Source organism: Ursus americanus, chromosome 19 (genome assembly GCF_024610735.1).
Source record: "Ursus americanus isolate L20-20 chromosome 19, mUrsAme1.1.p, whole genome shotgun sequence".
In the NCBI taxonomy this organism is placed as follows: domain Eukaryota; kingdom Metazoa; phylum Chordata; class Mammalia; order Carnivora; family Ursidae; genus Ursus; species Ursus americanus.
The window spans coordinates 48,226,755-48,243,062 of NC_142145.1; the positions used below are offsets into that span (position 1 = coordinate 48,226,755).

At 42.8% G+C, this 16,308-nt stretch overlaps 2 protein-coding genes across 2 annotated transcripts in view; one reads left to right on the forward strand and one right to left on the reverse strand.

Moving 5' to 3' along the window:
• Positions 1 to 16,308, forward strand: part of LOC148108514 (uncharacterized) — a 71,939-nt gene that overhangs the window by 46,712 nt on the left and 8,919 nt on the right. The window lies entirely within an intron of this gene.
• The window catches only part of COLEC12 (collectin subfamily member 12), a 185,866-nt gene continuing 175,678 nt past the window's right edge, over positions 6,121 to 16,308 (reverse strand). The window contains exon 10 of the mRNA XM_045781968.2: positions 6,121 to 7,592. Within this exon, the coding sequence (XP_045637924.1) occupies positions 7,573 to 7,592 (20 nt within the window). The 3' untranslated portion in view covers positions 6,121 to 7,572. The remainder of the gene's footprint in view (positions 7,593 to 16,308) is intronic.

Here is a 16,308-nt window from a genome sequence, read left to right on the forward strand (position 1 = left end):
GTGGGTAGAGCCTGTGCTGCTTATGATGGGGCCAGAGCTTTCTCATACAGGCCTCCATCATCTCTCTCTCTATCCATGGATGCATGTATCCATTCTTCCATTCATCCATGCCGTTCATCTGCCCGTCTGTGTATCTGCCCATCTATGCATCTGTCCATCCATGCATCCATCTATGCTGCCGTCCTTCCATCTGTCCATCATCCATCTGCCCCTATAACAAAGGGAGAACACAAATGCCTTGATTTTGGAGATATTTAAATTGATTTTATTCCTTTTGGGTAGATATGACCTAATGCAAAAACATTAAAGATTAGTGTACTGCGTCAAAGTTTTCAAACTTTTTTTAAAACAGTGAACCTCAAATGAAACCTCATGTATGAGATAAATACATAGCCATCTGAAAGGTGATCTGGGACTCCATTTGCTCTGCAAGTACCCTTCTCCCAACTACTGTGGCACCTTCACAATATCCCTTGGCTCCTCAGAGCACAGCTTACAGACTGCTGTGCTTTGGTATAAAGCAAAGTATAGATGATGTGGTTTGGGCGGTTGATCTTGGGGGAATTAAGGGAAGGGAGAGCTCACTGGGAGCTGGCGATTTTGGAGAAAGCGTTTTGAAAGAGGGGGTGTGCCTTGAAAGGAAAGTCATGTTTGGACCCATGAAGAGGAGGTGGGGGACATACTACTTAGCAGGGTAGAGGCAGAAAGGGTATCAATCAGGGTCCCACAAGGAAAAGATGGCATAGTCAAGCTGGGTAATTGAGGAGAGTGTAATAAAGGGAGAGTTGACAAAGCTGCAGCAGGTTTAGGGAAAACAATAAAGGATAGTGTGGAATCTTGAAGCTAGTGTGGCTGTGAGCTATTACTGGTGGTGAGAGGACATTGCCACTTCTGGACTCAGGGAGAGAGCTAGAACCACCTAACAGGAGATGTGGCCTTCGGTAGAGAGATGCAGGGAGAAGGTTAGGGAGGAGGTCAGGGAAATAAATGCCCCACTTTGCTCTTTGTCTCCTGCCATTTCATTGTCCAAATCAATTGGAATCCATAAACCAGGGAAACCCATAAAGATTTACCTCCCAAAGTCCAGAGAATGGTGGAGAAGGGATCTGGAGGGATAAACAGAAAATAGCCATATGTAGAGTAACCGGGTTAGAACCCAAGGACCTGTATCAGTTAGCTCTTGCTCCAGTAATGCTGTGTAATAAACAACCCCCAAATCTCAATGGAATATACATTTCGTGGGTTGTGGGTTGGCCAGGTGGCTCTGCTGCAGGTTCTGACGGTTGAGGGAGCTTTGCTTCTCGCTGCAGGTATGTCTTAGTTGGGGCCATTTTGCTCCATGTGTGCTCCTCCTACAGCCCAGGCTGCAGGGGCAGCAGCTACCCAGGGGAGGCCCTCCTCAAGGTGATGGCAGGTGTACAAGAAGGCAAACAGTTACCTTAGCACTTCTCAAGCCTTTGGTCATGTCATACCCACCGTTAATGGCCAAAGCAAGTCATTTGGCTGAGCCCAAAGTCAAGGGGCAGGAAGGTCCCCTCCTCCCAGAGAGATGGGGGAAATTGCCAGGTTGCGTGGCAAAGGGGTGGATATAGGGAGATGGAAGAATTGGAGCCAGTAATTCAGCCCACCAGAGTCCCCCTAAGAGGGCAAGATGGAAAACACATTGCACAGGAGGGGAATTAGTGTGAGCAGCTTTGGGTGGTACAACTATTTATAGCACCCCCCCATATCCATTCTCCCTTTTATCACAATGGAATTTTTAGCTTGACATGTGACTGTATTTCACAGCTAGAGACTGCATTTCCCAGCATCCCTTGCAATTAAGTGAGGCTGTCTGACAAAGTTCTGGCTAAAGAGATGTGTGTGGGAGTGATAGACACAGTTTCTTCCCTTAAAGGAATTAACTTCTTTCCTCACCTCTCCCCTAAACCTGCTTCCTGGAAAGTGGGTGTGGCGCTGAAGCCTCCTGGCCCGTGCTTCAGGGGTTAGCTTCTGGATGGCAGAGCAGGAAGGCAGCAGGAGGGTGGCTCCCTGGGCTGCTATATGCGGAGAGTTAGGTGCGAGGGAAAGAAGCCTCCCATCTTTTTTAGGCTGCCATTTTTTTGTTCTTTGTTTCAGCAGCCAGATCTGTAATTAATACCAATTCTTGGACCCTCTACTCTGATACCCAATGGAAGGGATAACAGAAAGAGGTCAGTTTTTTTCAGTATTACTGGTGTAAGGGAGAAGGGAGCTCACAATTTTAGTTTTTTTCCATGTCACCCGCGTCTAGTATTTTGAAAGGATGCATTATCAGTGAGCTAATTGTCAATGCAGTTTCCCTAATGAGATCAGGACAGATAATGCCAGTTCTGAGCCAGTTCTGGAGCAATGCTGGTTCTATATGTAAGCAGAGGGCCTGGTGGGCAAAGGGGGGAAATGAGGGGAGAGACGTAATTGTCGCTTGAGTATTGTGTCACAACCAGGAAGTAGAGAGCAGGATTCCAACCTGGGCCCATTTGGCTCCAAAGCCCATCACTCTTCATTTGGCACTAATTCTATCAGAAAACTCTATGAGAGGTCCAGCTACTCCAGCATCTAGAGTGGTTTCTTCAAACTAACCTCTTTGGACATCCATGGCGTTTGCTGCCAAGTCGATTAAGCCTTTTTGCTTGTCAGTATTGAAGGGATTGGTGTAGTGCTTTTATCTAAAGTGTGCAAATCAGTATTACATCATCTCTCCAGTTCTGTTAGAGAGAGAGAGGTTATCTTGGTGGCTTGAGATTTCTCATGGCAAAGAACAAAATGTAATGCAAAAATCCTAGGCTCTCAGGAAGGTTATGGTTTGGGAGAACAGAAGACAGTATGGAGGGGTGGAAGCTAGGTGGCCATGGGTTCAACACCCAGTTCTTGGAAAATTATTTAATCTGATCTTTCATTTTCTTGCATAGGGGTTGGATACAGTATATGTCCGGTTCCTAGCCTACAGTAGGTGCTATTACAGCTGCTATGTACCCAGCACTTTGTGCTTGTCAGGCCTGGCATGGCTCCTGCTCCATGGCACAGGACTTGATTTTATTTATTTTTTAAAAATATTTTATTTATTTATTTGACAGAGCACAAGCAGGTGGAGCGGCAGGCAGAGGGAGAGGGAGAAGCAGGCTCTCTGCTGAGGAAGGAGCCTGACAAGGGGCTCGATCCCAGAACCCTGGGATCCTGACCTGAGCTGAAGGCAGAAGCTTAACTGACTGAGCCACGCAGGCATCCCAGGAATGATTTTAAGATGCTTATAATTCCCTGCAGTTTCCAGCCGTGATTTGGTGGGTCATGGCAATGAGTGCCATGTAAAGAGTACAGCAAATTCTGGCACCAAAGGTTAGAAGACTGGCCAAAGGACAGTTCTCCATACCTGGCCAAGAAGACTAAATCGAGACCCTTTGGTTAAGTCCATTTTTAAAAAAAAAGATTTTATTTATTTGAAAGAGAAAGCGCGCCTGAGTGGAAAGGAGAGGCAGAAAGAGAGGAAGAAGCAGGCTCCCCACTGAGCAGGGAGCACGATGTGGGGCTCTATCCCAGGACCCTGAGATCATGACCTGAGCCAAAGGCAGACACTTAACCAACTGAACCTCCGAGGTGCCCTAAAGTTGGTTTGCTTAAGCCTGCTTTTCTCTGGACTTTTGCCCAACTGGGCATGTTATGTACTTATTTGAACAAGAGTATCTAGGAGAGGAGGAAAAAGGACGAATAGGTGAAGCAAAATCTTTTCAACATCTCCCTTGTGGTTTATAAAATAAATACGACACCAGACCATTAAGGGATTCTTCCTAGGAAAATGGAACTATTGTATAGAGAAACATCTCAAAAAGACTGGAAAGTCTACCTGTACTTGTAAAATTGTTGAGTATAACAGCAAGACAAAAGATACTCGATCGCGCTGCCATTTAGAAAAAGTTTCTAATGCTTTTCCCAGACTCCGGGCCATACTTTGGTAAAAGAATGAATGTTTTATCATCTGATTCTTCTCAGTCTTTCATTCATGTTGATGAAATAATACGTATAATATACTTACATCCAATATACTGGATGTATAATAAGCAATTATTAGTAACATGAATTCCTTCATTTCTCCCGCTTGACTTCTCCCACTCTTCAGTGCTTTTATGATTTTGTAGCTGACTGACCACAGTCACTTTCCTCTCTTCTCAATTCAGTCATTTTTAGGTCTTGCAACTAATCTGTAGATCATCTAACTCAGTGAAGGAGTTTCACTGTTTCATCCAGAACACTGGTGCATAGTGTTTGGCATGGAAAGAGGAATCCTCTCTACTTTCAAGGTGCATTTGTTGGGAAAGGAATCAGACAAGAAGTGATGCTTGGGCCGAGTCTTAAAAAAGGTTCTCTCCATGTATAAAGATGGGGAAGGAGTCCAGGTAGAGTATGGGGGTGAGAAAGAGTATGGGGGCAAGTGCCGGTGGCTTGAAAGGCTGTTTGGTGCATGTAGAGGGAGGGTGGATTGCAGCTGGAGGATAGGCTGGAGGTGTGGGTGGGAACCTGCGATCCTTTGGAAGATGTTAGGCTGGGAATGTGGGGTAGAATGGACTTAGATTTTGAATTAAGAATGAGGAACCTGATTAGATTGTCATTTTTGAAGGCAACTGTGACAGCAAGTGGGCAACAGCAAGTCTTCCAAGTAGCCACCATTCCCTCATTTCTAAAGTAGGGACAAGGGGCGCCTGAGTGGCTCAATCGGTTAAACCTTGGACTCTTGGTTTCAGCTCAGGTCATGATCTCAGGGTTGTGAGATTGAGCCCCCTGTTGGGCTCCGTGCTTAGCAAGGTGCCTGCTTGAGATTCTCTCTCTCCCTCTCCCTGTGTCCCTCACTCCACTTGTACTCTATTTCAAATACAATCTTTAAAAAAATAAAGTAGGGACAACAGGTCTTACATGAAGATTAGAGGAGATTATGTGAAAATGCCAAACATATTTAAACTATTATTATTCTTATGTGACTTGAGTCACGAATGAGTTAAGATGCTTATTTTTTCAGCTTTGTCATGAGGCAAAAAAAAAAAAAAAAGCAATGCTCAGCATTGTTACCTGATTTATATAGCTTCCTACTTCCTGAAATATCTGCTTTTTGAAATGGGAGTGGCTATTACCATTTGTCATCTGCTTTAGCTTCAATTTTAACTCCTACAAATTGGAAGGGTGGTGGGGGAGCGGATGGATATTGATAATAGAGGAAGAGAAGAAAGGGTTCTTTCCTCCTGGTTGTGCATCCATCCTTTCAAGAGCCGTTCAGGAAGAAACACATTTTCTTCTTCTCCCAGCACGTAGGAAGTCAGGTGCCTGAAGACCTCATCATAGTTCATCAAATCTCTCCTTCCAAAAAGAGCATCGGTTCTGAGCAGGTGAACAGCGCCCGGTGTCTAAATAGCTAAACGTACAGAGAAGCACGTGAGACCCTTATAAGGTGCGATACTCATCTGCTTTTATTCCGGGTGTTATTAAGAAGGACCCTGGTTCCTAAAGAACATTTAGAACATTTTCGGAGCTTAAGTCTGAATCCTGTGTCACTCCTTGGTGATGGTATGACCCAGGAAATGATGTCCCCTCTTTGAGACCCTCCCCTTTTCTGTCAGTGGGGAGGGTAGCAAAGCCTGCTTCATAGGGCTGCTGGGAGGATGGCACGAAATTGTCTGACTCAAGCACTTCACGTAGTGCCGACGATGACAACAGCACTGTTAAGGGCTGGGAGAGGGACCACCTCAGCTGTGGGAGCTAGCAGTATGCCCTTCTCATGGCGGCGTCAGACATTTAACTTGCTTCTAGGCACGAAGCTTAACTGACACACAGGAAAAGGATGAAAAAGAGGATTTGGTTTAGTCTCTAAAAGGTCTTGAGGGTTTGGGTTTCGTCTGTGAAAGGTCTTGAGCCTGAGTAAGTACCAGAGTCTAGTGCTTGCCTCGTGTCACAGGGCCCAGATGATGCTGGGTCCTGCCAACCTGACCAGGCCACGTGGACAGGGCAGCAGGGCATCAAGGTGCTGAGGAGATGGCCATTTTTGGCTGCAGAGACGGGAGATGGCATGAATGGTGACCGGGGGTGAGACAACATACATAGTCCACACAGCTGCAGGTGTGAAAGTCAAATTCTGTCTTTATTCTTTTACCATTTTATTTGGGCTAGGTAGCAGCACGGCCTGGGGAGCTCCTTGGAAGGGGAGGGGAGCGGAGGGAGGGATTCTGTTGGATGGAAATCTTACCTTTGAGCGTCAATTATATCTAATGTCTATTTTCAACACATTGCACGCTAGACTTTTCCATGGCAAGTCAAGGAATAGGAGGAGGAGGGACTCAGAGGAAAGGTTCTGGGCAATACTTCAGTGTAGTGGCCAAAAGCTGGCTCTTGCATTTCATCATGCATGTGCCGTGGAGTTACGCTTTTTGGAACGTGAATTAAGAAAACACAAACTTTCCAGGTAGCAGATAGCTGTCCCCATCTTTCTTGCATCTCTGCCCTTGGTTGACATGATACCATACTTTCCTGACAGACAATCACTAGCAGCTCTGCTACAGGTCCGATACGACGCACATTCCTACCGCAGCCACACAACAGGGCTTTCTAGGTGCTCTGTCTTTTCCAACAGGTGCCTCTCCACCACCCCTAACTCCACCAAAATGAAGTAGAAGCACGTCCTGAGCTGACCACTTCCTCCGGGCCCAGCCAGCCACACAGCAAGAATGTTGGCTGGTGATGGGCTCCATACACAGCCCACTTGACTGAGCCATGTATATCCTCAGGCTTAACCTACCCTGGCAAAATCTGCAAGGATATTTGTAGACATTTCAAGGGATTGACTCCTCTGAGGAAATGCTACATTAAAAAAAATATATATATACACACATATATTTAATCATTTTTTTAAAACCACAACTGAAAAAAATTCTTTGCCATTGGGTAGAATTAAATCTGACAAGAAACCCTAGGAGTATTTTATTAGTACCATTATTGTTTTCTTTGGCTCCATGTATTATACTGGTAAAATGACAAAAAAAAAAAAAGAAAAGGAAAAAAAATGGTAAAAAGACAAATATTTTGTACAAAAATACAAAGTTTTAAAAGCTCTTTAAGTATATTTCATATTATTACTAAGAGTTGGCCTATATATCTGTATGTCTGCATATTTTTCTTACATCTGAGATTTTAGAAATGTAAGGTACTGTTTACACAGTACAGTTTAAGTTCTTCTTAGAGCTCAACAACCAATGATGATAGCCTTTTTTCTGATTGGAGCAGTCCATACTTTGGAAGATGTGATTTGCGTAATAGTGCAGTTACTGGCTGAGAAAAATCTATGTGATTCAGTCCATTTGCATACCAAGAATCAATATATCATACTGGGGGAACATTTTAGTTCTGAAGTCCTTGAGTAAAGGCGGATGGTAAAGATAACCAGCTGTCAATTTTTTCAGGAACTGGTTTTCAGTGCTTTTTTTCCAATCTGGAGAGAAGGTGATACAATCAGAAAGAAGCATCCTTTGTCTTGGAGAACCATCCAGAAATTTGCTCATGGTATTACATCACAGTCCATTATAATGCAGATGATAGTACTAAAAGAGAGGAAAAATAATGGGCATTAGTTTTTCTTAAAGAATACCACTAATGTACAATTTTTAAAAAAGGAACATGTATTTTTATAGGAAAGATTCCAAAATACATCATTCAATTATTTTTTTTTTTCCCTAAAGAAATGCCTATAAGGTCACATTCAGATTAACTAAAAGGTAAACTTGTTTTTGAAGATGCTATTCTGGGCTCAACTCGAATCCCAAACGGCCAAACAAGGCAAACAAATGACAAGTCTGGGTCACTTCTCACCCTCTATGGTAATTTCTTTCTTTTTTAAAAAATGAGGTATAACTGACATACAACATTAGTTTCAGGTGTTCAATATGATTTGGTATTTGTGTACATTGTGAAAAGATCACCACAGTAACTATCACACATAGTTAGAAAAATAATTTTTTTCCTTATGATTCTTAAAGTTTTTAAGTCCAGTATAGTTAACATACAGTGTTATATTAGTTGCAGGCGTACAATATAGTGATTCAGCAGTTCCTGGTGCTCACCATGACAAGTGCACTCCTTAACGCCCGTCACCTGTTTCACCCATCCCCCCAACCTCCCTCCCTTCTGGTAACCATCAGTTTGTTCTCTGTAGTGAAGAGTCCATTCCTTGGTTTGTCTTTCTCTCTTTTTCCATTTGTTCTTTTGTTTTGTGTCTTAAATTCCACATGAGTATAATCATATGGTGGTTGTCTTTCTCTAATTTTCTTAGCATAATACTCTCTAGAGCTCCATCCATGATATTGCAAATGGCAAGATTTCACTCTTTTTTATGGCTGAATAGTAGTCCATCGTATACATATAACACATCCTCTTTATCTATTCTGCTGCCTTTTCATTTTTTTTTTTTTGATGGTTTCCGTTGCTGTGTAGGGGCTTTTAAGTTTGATGTAGTCCCATTTGTTTATTTTTTGCTTTTGTTGCCTTTGCTTTTGGTGTCAGATTAAAAAAATCACCAAGATTGATGCCAAGGAGCTTACTACCTATGTTTTCTTCTAGGGATTTTATGCTTTCAGGTCTCAAACGAAGTCTTTAATCCATGTTGAGTTCATTTTTGGGTCTGGTGTACATGTCATTATTTTGCATATGGCTCCGGCCTGCCTAACATTATTCATTGAAGATACTATCCTTCTGCTGTTACATATTCTTGGCTCCTTTGTCAGTTAATTGAGCATATATGTATGGGATTATTTTTCTATTCTGTTCCACTGATCTACCTGTGTTTTTATGCCAGTACCATACTGTCTTCATTACTATTCCTTCCTTTGTAATATAGTTTGAAATCACAGAACAAAATGCTTCAAGCTTTTTTATTCTTTCTCAAGATGGCTTTGGCTCTTTGGGGTCTTTTGTGGTTCCATACAAATTTTAGGATTGTTCTATTTCTGTGAAAAATCCCTACGGAATTTTGATAGGGATAGGACTGAATTGCTTTGGCTAGTAAGGGCATTTTAACAATATCCTTCCAATCCACGAGCATGGAATATCTTTCCATTTATTTATGCCATCTTCAATTTTTTTTCATCAATGTCTCATAAGTTTTCAGCGTACAAGTCTTTCACCTCCTTGGTTAATTTATTCCTAGGTATTTTCTTTGATGCCATTGTGAGTAGAGATGTTTTCTTAATTTTTCTTAGCAACATTATTAGTGTGTAGAAATGTAACAGATTTCGATATACTGGTTTTGTATCCTGGAACTTTACTGAATTCATTTACTAGTTCTAACAGGTGTTTTGTTGTTGTTTTGTTTTGTTTTTTGGTGGACTCTTCAGGATTTTCTATATATAAAATCATGTCATTTGCGAATAGTGACAGTTTTACTTCTTCCTTTCTAATTTGGATGTCTTTTATTTCTTTTTTCTCCCCCTAATTTCTCTGGTTAGGATTTTTCCCCCCATACATTTGAAAACACTTTTTTTGAAAAAAGATTTTATTTATTTATTTGACAGAGAGACAACCAGTGAGAGAGGGAACACAAGCAGGGGGAGTGGGAGAGGAAGAAGCAGGCTCCCAGCAGAGGAGCCTGATGCGGGGCTCAATCCAAGGACTCCGGGATCACGCCCTGAGCCGAAGGTAGACGCTTAACGACTGAGCCACTCAGGCGCCCCTGAAAACACTTTAATCTCCATTAAAAAAGATGTTAGTTGATTGGGATTTTTTTTTTAATTTAAATTCAGTTAGCCAAATGTATTACATCATTAGTTTTTGGTGTAGTGTTCAAAGATTCATTAGTTGTGTGTAACAGCAAGTGCTCATCATATCACATGTCCTCCTTAACGCTCTGGCTAGGACTTCTAATACCACACTGAACAAAAGTGGCAAGAATGGGCATATCCTTGTCTTGTTTCTGATCTCAGACAAAAAGCTTTCAGCTTTTCACCACTGAGTATCATATTAGCTATGGGCTTGTCACATATGACTTTTATTATGTTATATCCACTTTGTTAGAGTTACTTTATTATAAATGGAGGTTGAATTTCATCAAATATTCTGCATCTATAATATAGATTATTTTTATCCTTCAATTTGTTAATGTATCCCATTGATTGATATGGGGGTATGGAACCATCCCTGCCTCCCTGAAATAAATGCCACTTGCTCATGGTGTATGATCCTTTAAATATATTGTTAAACTCAGTTTGCTAATATTTTGTTGAGGATTTTTGCATCTATGTTCATCAGGGATGTTGGCCTGTAATTTTCTTGTGGCATACCTGTGTGGTTTTGGTATCAAGATAATGCTGGTTTTGTAAAATGAGTTTAGAAGCATTCTCTCTTCTATTTTTTGGAAAAGTTTGAGAAGGTTAGTTTTAATTTTTCTTTGCTTCACTGGTGAATTCTAACAAGCATGCAATCTGGTCGTGGACTTCTGTTTGTTGGGAAGTTTTTGATTACAGATTCAGTCTCCTTACTAGTAATCTTTCTGTTCACATATTCTATTTTCTTTGTTATTCAGTCTTGGTAGGTTTATGTTTCTAGGAATTTATCCATTTCTTCTAGCTTGTCAAATCTGCTGTCAATAATTGTTCATAGTGGTCTCCTATGATCTTTGTATTTCTGTGGTATCAGCTGTAGTATCTCTACTTTCATTTCTGATCTTACTTGAGTCTGATCTTTTTTTTCTTGGTGAGTCTAGCTATGGTTTTGTCTGTTTTGTTTATCTTTAAAGAACCAGCTCTTGTTTTCATTGAGCTTTTATACTGTCTTCTTAGTCGGCATTGCATTCCTTTCTGCTTTCCTTTTTGTTATTTCCCACCTTCTACTAACTTTGGACTTACTTTTCTAGTTCCTTGAGATGTAAACTTAGGTTATTTATCTGAGTTTTTCTTGTTTATGGAGGTGAGCATTGATTGCTATGAACTTTTAGAGCTGCTTTCACTGTATCCTATAAGTTTTGTTATGTTGTTTTTCCATTTCCATTTATCGCAAGGAATTTTTTGATCTTTCAATTTCTTCTTTGATCCATTGGTTGCTTACTTGCATGTTGTTTAGTCTTCACATATTGGTGAATTTTCCAGTTTGCTTCCTGTAATTGATTTCTACTTTTATATCGCTGTGGTCAGAAAAGATGTCGGACATGATTTAGATCTCCTTAATTTACTGAAACTTGTCTTGTGGCCTAATATATGATCTATCCTGGAGAATGCTTCATGTACAGCTGACAAGAATACGTATTCTGTTGATTTTTGATGGAGTATGTCTGGATTTTTTTTTTTTTTTAGATTTTATTTATTCATTTGAGAGACAGAGAGAGCACAAGCAGGAGGAGAGGGAGAAGCAGACTCCCCGCTGAGCTGGGAGCCTGACTCGGGGCTTGATCACAGGATCTGGAGATCATGACCTGAGCTGAAGGCAGCCGCTTAACCGACTGAGCCACCCAGGCGTCCCGTATGTCTGGATTTTCGGTGATATATGTTTGTTAAGTCCATCTGCTCTAATGGTTTGTTTAAGGCTGATGTTTCCTCATTGATTTTCTGTCTGGATGATCCAGCCGTTGATGTAAGTAGGTATTAAAGTCCCCTGCTATCGTATTTCTATTAGGTCCGTTAATCGTGGCCTCATACATTTAGGTGCTCCTATATTGGGTCCATAAATATTTACAAATGTTATATCCTCTTGTTGGACTGACCCCTTTGCTATTATGTAATGCCCTTCTTTGTCTCTTTGATAGTCTTTGTTTAAAGTCTGTTTTGTCTGATATGAATATAGCTATTCCATCTTTCTTTTGGTTTCTGTGTGCTTGGTGTATCTTTTTCCATTCCTTCACTTTCAGTCTGTGGGTATCTTTGTCTGAAGTGAGTCTCCTGGCAGCATACACACGGGTCCTGTTTTCTTAGTCATTCAGCTACTCCATGTAGCTGACTTTGACTGGAGAATTTAATTCATTTAATTCATTTAAGGCAATTGTTGATAGGTGTATACTGTCATGTAAAACGTTCCTCTCTATTCCTCTCCTCTCCTCTCCTCTCGCCCTCCTCCTTTGTGATCTGAGGACCTTCTTTAGCTGCAGGCTTAGATGCTGTCTCTCGTTTGTGTGTCAACCACAGGCTTTGCTTCATTGTTGCCGTGAGGTGTACGTATACCTCATATTTATAACCATCTAGTTTAACCCGATAACTTAAGAGTGCATTCTAAATCTCTACATATTTACCCCCACTTGCCACATTTTATGTTTTTGATGTCACATCTTGTGTATCCCTAATTGTTATAGTTTTTACTTTTTCTTTTAAACTTCTACCAGCTTTATAAGTGAGTAATCCACCACTTTTACTATTTACCCTTACAATAAATTTATACTTTTGTATGTTTCGTTGTTACTAATTAGCATCTTTTTTCCCCCTTTTTTTAGAAGTCCCTTAGCTTTTGATTACCTGGGAAACTCGACCTGCCCTTCAATTCTGAATAAGGCTTATGGGGTTTCCCTCGCAAATACCTGTTTTCTTTTCTCTTGTTTCTTTTATTTTTTTCACGTTTTTACTTAAATTCTAGTTAGTTAACATATATGGTAAAACTGGTTTCAGGTGTATACTTTAGTGATTCATTACTTATAGATAATACCCAGAGCTCATCACAGGTGTCCTCCTTAATACCCATTACCTATTTAACCCATAAATTCTCAGTGCTTTTTTTTTTTTTTAAAGATTTTATTTATTTATTTGACAGAGACAGAGACAGCCAGCGAGAGAGAGAACACAAGCAGGGGGAATGGGAGAGGAAGAAGCATGCTCATAGTGGAGGAGCCTGACGTGGGGCTCGATCCCATAACACCGGGATCACGCCCTGAGCCGAAGGCAGACGCTTAACCGCTGTGCCACCCAGGCGCCCCTCTCGGTGCTTTTTAATTGTTATGTGTCTTGGTGTGGATATCCTTGGGTTCATCTTATTAGAGGCTGTCTGTGCTTCTTGGACCTGGATGTCTGTTTTCTTCCTCAGATTTGGGAAGTTTCTGCCCTTTTCTCTCTTCTACTTCTGGGATCCCTATAAATGTGCATGTTCTTATGCTTGATGATGTCACAGAGCTCCCGTTAAACTACTCTTATTTTCTCATTCTTCTTTCTGCTGTTCAGGTTGGCTCTTTCCATTACCCCATCTTCCAGTTTGCTGGTCTGTTCTTCTGCATCATCTGATCTGCTATTGATTCCCTCTAGCGGATTCTCTGTTACCAAATTCTTTTGGTCCAACTGGTTCTTTTTATATTTTCTATCTCTTTGTTGAAGTTCTGAGTTCATCCACTCTTTTCTCAAGTGCAGAGAGCACCTTTATGACCATTACCTTGGATTCTTTACCAATCATACTGCCTATGTCCATTCATTTAGCTCTTTTATTGTGATTTTATCTTGTTCTTTTATTTGGGACATATCCCTCCAGCTCCTCATTTTGTCTAACTGTGTTTGTTTCTATGTATAGGTCGGTCAGCTGCATTTCCTGGTCTTGAAAGTAGTGGCCTTGTGTAAAAGAGGTCCTGTCGTGTGCTAGCGTGCACTCTCCCCCGGTCACCAGAACCAGTCACTCCAGGAGTGTCCCCTGTGTGGGCTGCATGTGCCCTCCCATTGTGGCCGAGCTGAATGCCTTCAGCACAGCCAGCTACAATGACCCACTTTGCCTGCTGTGGGTGCACTGGGCAAGGTTTGCTGCCTGTGCTGTTGAGAGGCATGAGTTCACTAATGGGTGGGACCAGGAGTCAGGCTAGCTGCCTGCAGTGAGCCTTTCTTCCACAGATGCAGGCCCACCAAAGGACGGGGCTTGTTCCCTGGGCAGCCAGCTAAGCAGCCCAGCTGCAGGAACTGCAGGCACTTTGGTGTGTGGGGTTATCTCCTCACCTCCCCAGGGCAGGAATCACTCTGGAGTAGTGCTGTCCTGGCCAGGGCTGCCTGCCAAGTGTGGCAGGGTAGGAGCCGCTCTGGAGGGATGCTTGCTGAGATGAGTGGGTGGGCTGGTTGGGGGAAGGGGGTGCTGTAGGAGAACGCTAGGGCAGAGCATGTAAGGTAGATGGGGTTAGCCCAAGCTTGTGGGAACCACTGCTATCTAGGCTAGGAAAAAGAAGAGAAATGGTGCCCACCAGCACTTCTGCTCCTAGAGAAATCTTCAGATCCCTGCCCTTCCAGCACATGTCCTAAGATAAGTCCCAGGTGTTTTTCAAACTACTGCTTCTGTGCTGTGTCTTGAGTAGAGTTATGTATGCTGGCTTTTTAAGGGTGGGGACTCAGTTTCCCATTGCTCTGCAGCTCTCCAGGTGCCTGGTGTGGGGTCTGATCTTCTCGCCTCACCATGCTTGTGACATCCCTCCCATTTTCGTTAATCACAGTGGGGGTTTGGTTTCCAACCACATCTCTGCCCCTCCTGTCTCTTGGATGTCACCTCCTCTTTTTGATTAGCTGTGGAAGGTCTGTGCTGCCAGTTTTCAGAGTTCGTCACAGGGAGGTAGCTGCTATCTTGGTGTGTCCTTGCGACAAGGTGAATGCAGGGTCCTCCTACTCCCTCACCTCCCTGGTATTCCAGTGAGCATCTTTATGACCATTACCGCGAGCACTTTATCAGGTAAATTACTTATCTCCATTTTATGAAGGGATTTTTCCCCCCTGAAGTTTTATCTTGCTCTTTTGTTTGGAACATTTCCCTCTGTTTCTTCATTTTGCTTGACTCTCTGTGTTGGTTTCTATACATTAGACAAAACCACCACCTCTCGCAGTCTTGAAGGAGCAGCCTCGTGTAGGAGATGAGCCTTATGGTTCAACCCTGCTCTAGCTCTTGGTTGTCTCTCAAACTTTCCAGTTGTCCAGGCAGCTTATTTTATTTTTAATAGGTCCTCGTAGTTGAGGGTGTGCCAAGGCTTGTCAGTGTCCCAAAGGGGAAGAGCTCATTCAGCACCTAGATGCAGGCTGATTGGAAGTCAGACCTTCAGGCAGCAGTGTTTCAAGTCTGCAAATATATACAGTCCTGTGGGACCACAAGTGTAAGCTCTGCTGGGCACCAGAGCCAGGTGATCAGGAGGTGTCCCCTGGGTGGCAGTTGCAGAAATCCCAGTGGGCACAGGAAGACCTCAAAGATCGTATCTCCCAGCCTCTGTTCCCAAGGGGAATGCCTCGGACGTATGCCAACCTGATAGGTCCCCTAGCCCACCAGACACGTGTAAGAGCATCCCCTCCAGGAGATGCTGGTGCTCTGGAGCACAGCAGAGAGAGAGAGCATGGAGATCGTGACTGCCCTCCGAGACCTCTGGAAATGACTACAGTCAGTCCTTAGATGTGTGCTTAATTACAAGCCTGTGCCTCAGGCTACAGCCACGGTGATAAGCTGACAGGTGTCTTTTACAGAAAGACGGAGCTCCCGGGTCTGTTACCTCTTGCTGTGCCCTGGGGGTGGTAGCTGTTTACTCTTTCTCTGCTGGTTATAGTCTTGCATGATTCATGAGCATAAGCCCCACTGGCCACTGGAACCAAGCCATGGACAGATGTCCCTTGGTGACAGCTGCCAAAACTGGAGCACCAGACAAGGGTCTAAGCTCCTTTCTGGGAGATACCAGTGAGCTTGAGTGAGTCTGAGGGACAGCGCAAGGACTGTAGCCACAGCCTCCATTCCCGAAGAACACATCCACAGAACCCTAGATGTGTGCCAGACCAGAGGCCTGCCGCTTCGGCCAAAGCTCCTGGACAAGAAAATAAGCTGCTGCTGCTGCTTTTTATTTTAGAGAGCACGCGCACGTGTGAACGGTAAGGAGGGGGAGGGAGAGAGAAGGAGAGAAAATCATCAGGCAGACTCCCCACTGAGTGCGGAGTCCACTGTGGGGCTCGATCCCAGGACCCTGAGATCTCACGTGATCTGAGCCGAAATCAAGAGTCAGACGCCTGACTGCTGAATGATGTATGGATAATTTGTGCCCCAGTTACTAGCAACGCTAGTTTGAGCAAAACGTATTGGAGGTTTTTTTTTTGTTTGCCACCAGCATTTTTGTAAAGGTTTTATGAGACATAATTCACATATAAAAGTCACCCACCTAAACTATACAATTCAATGGCTTTTAGTATACTCACACATTTGTACAATTTAGAAGTACCTAACTTTAGAACACGTCATCACCTCCAAAAGAAATCCATGCTTATTAGGATTCACTCCCCATTTCCTCTTTCTCTCACCAAAAATGTTTAAATCTAGTTCTGATGAAGAAAACAAAGATACCCCTTCTGAAAAGGGTCATGTATT